The following is a 10,693-nucleotide window of genomic DNA, read 5'->3' as shown; positions in this document are numbered from 1 at the left end:
TATCGGTGAGCAAATTTGTGGCTAGACTTCTTGAGCAAACTGGTTGTGGTTGTTGTTGTAATATTAGGTTTCTTTTTGTGTGTTTATTTTGCCTTAGGCTAAGCCAAGCACATAGAAACCTTGTTATTAATATTGCCAATTTTATCGCTTTGTTTGTTTTTCCAGAATGTGAATTTGAAAGATACAAACATGAAGAACAACTTGTAACCTTTGTACAAGCAACTGGCACCCAGTTGGGACAAGAAATTGGGACAAGTCGCATGACAAATCATCAAAAGTCGCCCAGTTAGGCAACTAAGCTGTGGCATTTGGCAAACTTGAGTATTCATCATGGTTGAAACAAACTCAACCACCTCTTCCCTAACCAAAAGAGCCACACCCATAATCCATCCGCCTGAGGATGCCCCAATGTGCACCACGTGTAAGAGGATGAAACTGACCTTCTTTGACCCCAGCTGTACAGACTGTTTGGATATAGTACAAGATCCAGATACAACCGTGGCGGAAATATTTGCCATCATAAGACAATGGATACCGCAAGTTCAGGAGCATATTTTCTTGTTTGGTCAGGAGGTAAGGCAACTTTATAAAAGCCAGTGATTTGTGGAGCACCACAGCGACGCCCTCAATTTTTATTGATTTTCTACTTTTTGCATGAAATTGTAATGTCCAATGGTGTATTAAAATACCATGCGAAAGACTATTAGCCTGAAGTGCTTTAATTACAGCAAAATTTAAGTTAATAAAACAGGAGATCTCCGGTTTTATTATGAGTTTACTGATCAAGTGGTGGCTATACACATTGCGTGTGTGTGTATTATTGAATCATTATTGATTCTGTGCACTGTGTTTATCAAACTAAAGTATGTTTGGCTTCTAATAGGCGAAAAATATTTGGTTTTTGTTACTGCACACATCGAATTAAGTTCCAACTCACGCTCACATAAAATCACATTAACATGCGCCAGTCACACATTATGCAACACACAATTAGCATAAGTACTGCACCCAACTGCGTGCACGCCAATACCCCGGGATCAATACACAGTGTTATGAGTCTTATTTTTTCGCCTACTATAAGCCAAACAAACTTTAGCCCTGATATTGTTGAGTAGTCAGTATTAAAGGGTAACCTGATTGACAGCCTCATCTCCCAACTTTACCTCATCAAAATGCTGATTTTGGTATCAGACAAAAGCTCATATTTTTCTCATTAACATATTGAAATTAGGCGTTCCAAATCAGGATATTTCCGGAGAAATCATCAAAAAATGTTGAATTAAGTCTCAACTGTGGTATACCAGGTTGGAGACTAATTTAACAGTTTTTGATGATATCTTCAGAAATACACCAATTTGAAACTTCTAATTTCAATATGATAATGAGAAAAATAGAATCTCTCATTTGATACCAATTTATTACATGATCATGATAGACTACCAGTATCACGCTGTATAAATGTCAGTAATTCCATAAACAATTATTCACATTTACATGTTCTTTTTGCATGAATGTTTGAAAGGGACAACATTTTATGTTATACGTAAGTTTTAAAGAATTTGATTTTCCAAATATATCAGGTCACCTTCCTTTAAAAGAGTAAATAATATAATAAACATTGACTTACAGTTAAGCTTCATTTTGCCTGATGTGCGTCTCTTACACAGCTCCTCAGTCGAGACTTCCATTTAGATGACCGCGACGGCCTGACAGATATGACCCTTCTGCACTATGCATGCAAAGCTGGCAGTCATGGATTTGCGGACGGAGAGAGGGCATTGAAACTGGCACGACAACTTCTGCGAGCCAATGCTGATCCCAGTTTTATATGTTATTGGACCGGTATGAATGCGCTCCATTACGCAGCTTTCTTCAATGCACCGCAGATGATAGAGCTTCTTCTAGAAGAGTGCCAAGGTAGTTTTTAACACAAGATTTATTTATCAATACTATTCAAATTGTAATTGGGAATTATTAGAATTGTTTGCAATGTAAACTACCCAGCTCTGATAAATGCCACAGCTCTTATGAATTCTCCCCATCCTTTTTTTAATGAAAAAGTGACCGAAATGCAGAAATTTCCATGCCAGTGGAATATATCAATAAGCATGGGGGCAGCCACAGGTTGTTAAAATCTGCTCCCTGCATAAACAATTTTGTGATATACAATTTCTTGATTCTTGAAAAATTACGAGAGCTCCGCTTGCTACACAATTTTATTCCCAGCCAGGATTTTTTTTAACCATCAATCACAGCCCTGGAATAAGCATGGGGGTAGCCACAGGTAATTAAAATCTGCCCCCTGCATATACAATTTCTTGATTCTTGAAGGGTGTTTTCTTAATTCATTGCATCCAAATTTAATTTTCAAAAATGCCTCCTAAAATTTGACCCTCATGGACCAGATCATGTCACAAATGGTAATCAACCAATGAACTGTCTATAGAATTCATATGCTTGATATCATGTTGTGTGTTTCAGGGTTCACACTGGACATTCCCTGCAGTGAATTCTACAACGGCAGCTGCCTTCATATAGCTGCCTCTGTCAACTGTGTAGATGCTGTCAAATGTTTGCTGAAACGTGGGGCCAATGTATATGCCAAAGATTCCATAGGAAGGATACCTATGCAGTGTGTGGCTGAAAACTGTACCACTGCTGACCCAGTACAGGTAAGACTAACATATACCCCCCCCAACACACCCCCACACATACCCACCCCTGTGTAGAAGTCATCAAATGTTTGTCAAAGTGTGGAGCCAATGTATATGTGCCAAAGACTCATTATAGGAAGGATACCTTTGCAATGTGTTGCTGAAACTGTAACACTGCTGACCCAGTACAGGTAAAATAAACTCACACCCATGTTCGCATTCCTATCCTACACCCATACCCACCCCTACAAGTGTATAGTGTGTATGTTAAATGTATATGATATATAGGAAGGAAAGCTTTGCAGTGTGTGGTTGAAAACTGCCGACCCAGTACAGGTAAAATTAACACAGTACACCCCCATGTTTACATCCACATCCCACACCTACACCAACCTATACAAGTGTATGTAGTGCATGTTAAATGTACATGATAAAGATTCAATATATAGCAAGAATAGTACTACATGTATGAAATGTTTGGCTGAAAACTGCTGACCCAATATACTGGTAAAATCAAATAAAAACACTGCCAACACACTTTGATGCTTTGATTCTATAAAGAATGGTGCATCATACATGTATTAGAGCATAGGTTGTTTTTGGTGTACATACTACATATGTAGCTGGAAATCGAATCTCCAGTGCTATTAAATGCAAACATTATTATGCTATTAAATTTATCATTTATTGCAGACCAGTAAACTTCGTCAGCTACTGGTGCCAGATTCACAGTTTGAAATTCCAAAGTATGAGAATGTGTCGTATAATGCCGTACCCAGCAAAGTTATTCTTGCTTCTCAGGGATTCAAGCTTGGAGATAGAGTATCGGTTGGCGAATCAAAGGTATGTATGGATGCCCACAATAGGGTAACCTGGGGAGGAGCAGAATGTGTTATATACTGCAGTACCCAGCAAAGCTATTCTTGCTTCTCAGGGGTACAAGCTTGGAGACAGAGTACTTGTTGGTAGGTCAAAGGTATGCACACAATGGGATAACCATACAGGGTGGGCCATAATGTGTCATATAATGCAGTACCCAGCAAAGTTATTCTTGCTTCTCAGGGATACAATCTTGGAGATAGAGTACTGGTTGGTGCATCAAAGGTAAGTATAGGGGTGCACACAGTGGGTTAACCAGAAAGTCTCTCATATAATGTAGTACCATTTGATGTGGTGAGGTGAAGCATCATATTGCAAAGGATTCTGGGAAGGTTAAGAATTCTTCTCGGACTATTATTAATACCTTTAAAAAAGAAAAGTGAGAAAAACTCATCTATGCCTGTTTTGTTTTATTCTTCCAGATTGGAATTTTGAGATTTTGTGGTAAAACTAGATTTGCATCTGGTCTGTGGGCTGGGATTGAGTTACAAGAAGCAGAAGGCAAGAATGATGGCAGTATACGAAGTGTGCAGTACTTCACATGTCCACCAAATCACGGTAGGTACTCATATTAAAACCTGGTTTGAAACCTGGTTTATGAGGTGGGATTGTGTTACAAGAAGCAGAAGCAAACATTTAGGCCTCGTGTATAAAAATGGTTCAAAATTTCTTAGAAAATTGATATGAATCATCTGTAAAGCAAAGAGTACCAATTTTCATTTGAATAAAGCCCCATTCAAATACATGTAGCTAATTTATATACTGTCAGTATGTAAGTTACAGATTCATGTTTTGAGCCTTATTTTGTCTTATATACGCATCTTTCGGCTGAACCACTAGGAGGCTATGATAACACATCTATGACAATGACAAAGGTACCAAAATCTGAATTTTGATGATTTTTACTATCGCCCGGATGAGCAAATCACTGAATGGGCCTTTAACACTAACAAGCTTTCAAAACACATTTATATTTAAAAAATACCTTTTTTTATTTTCAGGTGTGTTTGCTCCATTGAGCAAAGTCTCTCATCTGGGTACCAAAAGCAGACCGGGTTCTGCTAAGAGCAGTATGTCAGGGAAGAGCGTCAGTATTTCTAGAAACAATAGCCAAGTCAAGATAGACTTGTCCCAAGTCTCACCAAAAGTTGACACAGGTAAGCTTCAAATACACTAGGCCAGGTTCTGCTAAGAGCAGTGTCAGGGAAGAGTATTTTCTAGAAACAATAGCCAAGTCAAGATAGACCTGTCCCAAGTCTCACCAAAAGTTGACACAGGTAAGCTAGCTACAAATACACTAGGCCAGGTTCTGCTAAGAGCAGTATGTCAGGGAAAAGTACCAGTATTTGTTAGAAATAGTGGCATGTCCAGTGTCAAGATAGACCTGTCTCAAGACTCACCAAAAGTTGTATTTTGCCCGAAATCAAACAAGAATTTGCGACTTTGAGGTTGAGCGTTACAACAATTGCACATATAGTGTTTAAAGTGTGCATTATCAGAACAACACATTGCACACAGAATGTACAAACAAGAACACACTTTACATACTGGCAAAATAATCCAGACTCCAGAGAGATACACCCTCCGTGAGTGACACACAAACATGGCAGAGTTGGTACTCTTTAGGTCTAACATCTATGGTCCTATGACTGAAGAGGTTCATCAGGTCTGTTGATTAAACAGCTAATTAAAGTTCTTTGTCAAGACCAAAGGAAAAACTTACGTTTTTCTGCTGACAGTTTCGCCAGAAACCTTCTGGCTTTCTCAAAGCGATTGATGTTGTTATTGATCCATCTGCTTGGAGCGGGAATCCCGGCCGGATGTTGGAGACAGGAGTACTTCCGGTAAAACAATAACATCCGGCCGGGATTCCCGCCCAAGCAGATGGATCAATAACCACATCAATCGCTTTGAGAAAGCCAGAAGGTTTCTGGCGAAACTGTCAGCAGAAAAACGTAAGTTTTTCCTTTGGTCTTGACAAAGAACTTTAATTAGCTATCTATGGTCCTAGCCCTTATGTAACAAATGATTAAGCATATCTGTTATCTGTTTAGGTTTACGCAGCCGGTCAGCATCTGTGGCCAGTATGGTTAATGAGGACTTAGATGTTGGGGATGAGGTGATGATAGGTGGAAGGTCACCAAGACAAGGCATTATTCAGTACAAAGGGACCACCAAATTTGCCCCAGGTAAGCACCAGCTTATGATATGTGGATTGACCATGTTTTGAGATTTATTGATCAAGTTTTGGTTCTCGTCCTTTCCTGCCTCAATTTCTGGTGTGTTTTTTTTGTAGATTTTTCAAAAAATGTAAGACTTTTGAATACTTTAAGTTTAAAAAAGTTCATGCATAAGTTTATTAGAGAACAAGGATCACTCACTTCCAAGTCTTCTTGTGGTACTCGGGGGAGTTGTCCCTCAGAATTAAACTTTGAAGAAAAAGGGCCTCCACCTTTCCTCAAGCACTTTTGGAAAAGACCAAAAAACTACTAACAATGCTAATTTTACAATGAAGGAAAAAAAAAAACCCTCCCTCATCAATTCATGAAAATCCTCTGGATGAGAACCAAAACATAAATTTAATATATGGCCAAAAGAATAACATATTTAAAATTTGATGGAAATTGTTCATTATGGCTTTAAACATTCATGCCCAGATTGGTCAACTTGAAGAATTGTGAACAAAAGTCATATCCGCTGTTTCAATTTTGGTTTTGTATGTTTGTCTGTGTATTAGGTTATTGGTATGGCATAGAGCTTTCCACAGAGCAAGGCAAGAATGATGGCTCTATAGCAGGTGTGAGATACTTCACATGTAAACCAAACCATGGAGTCTTTGCTCCTGCCTCTAAACTTGTCAAGTAAGTAAACAAGGGGACAATTGCAGCACCTTTTTTTAGTGTGGGGACTATATATAAACACAGCCAAAAAAGAAAGTCTCCAGTAGTGCCATCCCCATTTAATCAGATTCGGATGAGTTTATGGCAAAATAATTTATATAATAATTTTCTATACACCTTCCTGCGAAGATTGATACCAAATTTGATATCAAAAGTTTAATCATCATGAGCAAAGGAGCCGTTGTTTGGAAATTCGTGCAATTTTAAAAATGACAAATTACTTAATTGACCACGCAAAAATCAATGCATGGTATCAGCTTATTATGTGGCCTGAAGCATGCCCGTACAGGAATCATTGTACACTTGCTCAAGCACAATTGAAAGAGCGGGGTATTTGATTTGCATTTTGACATGCATGGGCAAACCTTTAACCTGCCGGCCTATTCAGGCGACGTAATTCTTGGCACTCACGCTAGCTCTGCTACGTGATACAATTCCCTATGTCATTTTTAAAATTGCATGAATTTCCAAACAAATATTTCTATGCTCACGATGATTAAACTTTTGATATTAAATTTGGTATCAATCTTCAAGGAGAGTGTATAGAAAATTATTATATAAATTATTTTGCCATAAACTCATCAGAATCTGATTAAATGGGGATGGAACTACTGGAGACTTTCTTTTTTGGCTGTGTTTATTATTTGGGCTATGAATATATTTACAATTAAAACAATGAACTTGGGAATCTTTAAAATCAATCTATTTCATACACCATGGGCATGCCTGTGTGATTTAAGTTTTTCACAATGTACCCTAAACATGATTTGCCCTGTAAACAAACCCCCTTCCCAAGGATATAGCATTGTTATACATGAACACTTGTAGGCGGGAAGGATCAGACAGGGATGAATTCACAAAATCGTCTTCTAAAATTGTCGTGCCCCCTTATTATTTTTCATATTTTATCCCAGAATATCTAAGATACCGCACACCATAACACTTGCCCTTATCATATATATCTAACATTAAACCCTTTTCTTAAACACTTGCCTCATTTTTACTTATAATAATGATGTCGCCTGTGTTATATGAGACGATAGATGCACGACAGCAGCTAAAAACAGTTCTTTATTCTCTAAATCTTAGACTCAAACCCTAACCCCAAACTATCACCCAAATCACAGGCACAGTTATGCCAGACTAGCTTGCAGTGTATGATGTTGCAATCTGTCAGGGGTTGTATTTTCACTAACATCATTTTTTTCTCAAAATGTTTTGTTGTCAGGTCGCCTAGTCCAGGTCGATTAATGCGTCAAAGTTCAGCAGGAGATAGTATGTTGGAAACTAGCATCCAGGAAGAAATGTCATGATACAAACTCTTCCAGGCATTTGTGTTAAATGATTGTGTAAGTTATTTTCAAGGAAGTTATACACCTGGTGAGTCTGGATGGGAAGTTTAATCCATATCATATGTACCCTTTCTCCTGTTTTACATCAATGTTGGGCAGGAGAAAAATTTCCTGCAATTGTGGCCCCTGAACATGTTTAAAACAAAACTGCCAAAAGGTTACATCAGAGGTTCTGCTTTTAGCATGTTCATCAGGGGCCAACACCTAGGAGGTTTTTCCTGCCAAACAACTATTTATGGTACAAAAATTAAGCAATATTTAAATCAATGATATAAGAATTTTTACAAATTAGGTATAAAACTTAAACTGCACAAAACTCTTGTGTGACACCCTGGAAAATCTGCTCATGTAAGATTCATACCAATGCAAACAAAACTTAACTTTAACTGTTGTACAAAAAAAATACTCAGACGGGCTGAAAATTTACCTCTTTTACAGTATTTTTATTTAAGGTGCTTAAATTATTAATATTTAAGAAATATAGGCGCAGTAGCCTTTATACACTCAAATAATGTGTCCGAGGCAGTACAGAAGCGAGGTCGAACCCATTTAAAGGTTTTTACTGGAGAGGACACATTATTTGGGTGTATAAAGGATAATATTACATCCTTTATTTCTATTAACACAAAATAGTGCAATTTAAAGAGAACATATCACTATTTTGCCCAAATATTTTAAGTTGTTTACTTCAAGGTGGAGCGAGTACGCATATCCACATCATAACTCGTTGGTCGCAACACATAGTGGCGTACGTGCAGGAAAAATGCAAAATACGTTTCCGAGAAAAAACACGTTTGAAGGATATGGTACTATAATAACATAGTCAGTACTCCTCCAATATTATCCCTCACTGGACCGATTCCATTTGAAATTGAAGTTAAAGGATTAAACTATTAAACTGTAACTTAAATAATTAAAAAAGAAAATTTTTTATAGGATATATCTAGCTCTTTACCTATATGCCACTATGTGAAACGGACGATTTTGGGATTTCGGCATGTTTTTGAAGCGTAAGTCGCACGTGGTCGCATGTCATAAGTTGGGTATGCAAAAAGGGTGGAGGGATTACACTTTTCTGAAAATTGTGATACAAATTTGATTGGCTTTCCGTAACCCCATATCCTACAGCAGTGGTTGATACCTCATTTTAAGCCAATTTTTATACTCTTTCAATCTACTGAAGCATATAATTATACATTATTCAGTAAAAAAATCACATCAGTTGAAATGAAAAATGCCAGGGGTGGAGGAGCAGGCGGATGTGGAGCAGGCGGATGCGGGAGTGTGCAATAGGGCCTATGTGAAATTTCACATGTCAGCATGTCATAACTACTGGTTATTTTTTCAAATCTAGTGAGGGTTTGATGTATTGACAGCTTTAAATGTTGAATTTGTACAACTAAAACAATTACTGACTACTTAAGGTGGTACTACACCCCCTGATAAATTTTGTGACTAATTTTGCATTTTTCTCAAAAAAGTAACTACAAAATTACTACATTTTGTGTACACACTGGTAACAAAAGTTATGTATATTATTGGGGTAAGGAATCCAATATACTTCACTGAAATTTCAGTGATTCAAGACAAAGGGGTTCATTATATAAGTTAAAAAATGAGGTACATTCTAGCGGTACCTCTTTTATCATAAATAAAGTATACCGCTTGTCTCGAGTCACTGAAATTCCAGTGTAGTAACTTGATTCCTAATATTCCTATAATTTACATAACTTTTGTTACCAATGTGTTATTATTTTTTGAGAGAATGAGAGAAATAGTCACAAATTCATCAAGGGGTGTAGTACCACTTTAAATGGTTATAATGTTCCATTTTTTTAAATTTTTAATGAAATCCTAGTTGAATTTCAGTATTTTTAGCAACATGCTAATGTACATTTCTCTTCTTGATATTCATTTCTTAATACTAGAATAACTGCCTCGCTAATTACTCGTAAAAAGGTCATTGACCTTCACAATGTAATTAACATACGTACAATTATTTTAAATAGTTCATTTGAAGCATTAATGTATTGAGACCATATCCTCCAAATCTGATGACATTCTTGCATAAAATAAACATTTTACAGTCATTTTTGTAATTGAGGTCCGATTTGAGAAAAACGCATTTGAAAATTGAGATTTACATAGACACCTGTGTATTAATTAATTGGTAATTAAGCATTATCTCAAAAATTAAGCATGTGATAAGGTTAAAAATGGTGTTAATTATTAGATGTTGTCAATATATACAACATATCCAAAAATAATTTTTTGTCATTTTTGACCATGTAATGGAAATTGTACCCAACTTATGACATGCGACCACGTACGCCACTATGTGAAACAGAGCATATCAGACTTTCAGTGTCTTTTGTACCATACGCCACGTCATCCGCCATTATGTGAAACGGAAGATTAGGGGTTTTCGGCTCGTTTCTGAAGCATACGCCACATTATTGACGGATGATGCTGATTCTGCCTAAATGTCGATTTTTGTGAGTTTCACATAGTGGCGTATGTTGATCGTACGTCAGTTTGTGAAACGGAAGATATTGGATTCTTACGGAATTGTTAACATAAGTCAATTAATTAATTAAAGTTATTAATTAATTAAGTTTAGTTGAGCTTTCTTACTTGAAGAACTTGATATTTAAAAACGTTGGACCAAATTTCCTAAAAATTACCAAAATCACTCTACGCCACAATGACTATGTGTTGCGACCGACGAACTGAAGTGCGTATTGCAGAAATATTGTATGCATAACCAAGTGTAATGCTATGCTATGTGTAGAATGTGTTATGACACCTGACCCATTATTGCAGAATAAAGGGCTCTCATGTGATGTGTTTTAACATATCAGAGAGCATGATTTCAAATAATGGGCAGCCCGGATAATAGAAAATGTAT

The 10,693-nt window shown here is 37.0% G+C and overlaps 1 protein-coding gene across 1 annotated transcript; it reads left to right on the top strand.

The window, feature by feature from the left end:
* The first annotated feature begins 235 nt into the window (after nt 1-235).
* On the top strand, nt 236-9,596 carry LOC140146008 (CAP-Gly domain-containing linker protein 3-like). Its single transcript, XM_072167747.1, has 9 exons — nt 236-573; nt 1,668-1,917; nt 2,482-2,672; nt 3,348-3,497; nt 3,956-4,091; nt 4,535-4,690; nt 5,588-5,722; nt 6,271-6,394; nt 7,662-9,596. The coding sequence occupies exons 1-9, from the start codon at nt 331-333 to the stop codon at nt 7,744-7,746; spliced, it is 1,470 nt and encodes a 489-aa protein (XP_072023848.1). The 5' UTR covers nt 236-330; the 3' UTR covers nt 7,747-9,596.
* Nucleotides 9,597-10,693: the final 1,097 nt, after the last annotated feature.

The sequence above is a fragment of the Amphiura filiformis genome, chromosome 2 (genome assembly GCF_039555335.1).
Source record: "Amphiura filiformis chromosome 2, Afil_fr2py, whole genome shotgun sequence".
In the NCBI taxonomy this organism is placed as follows: domain Eukaryota; kingdom Metazoa; phylum Echinodermata; class Ophiuroidea; order Amphilepidida; family Amphiuridae; genus Amphiura; species Amphiura filiformis.
This window is presented reverse-complemented; position numbering and strand designations above follow the sequence as displayed.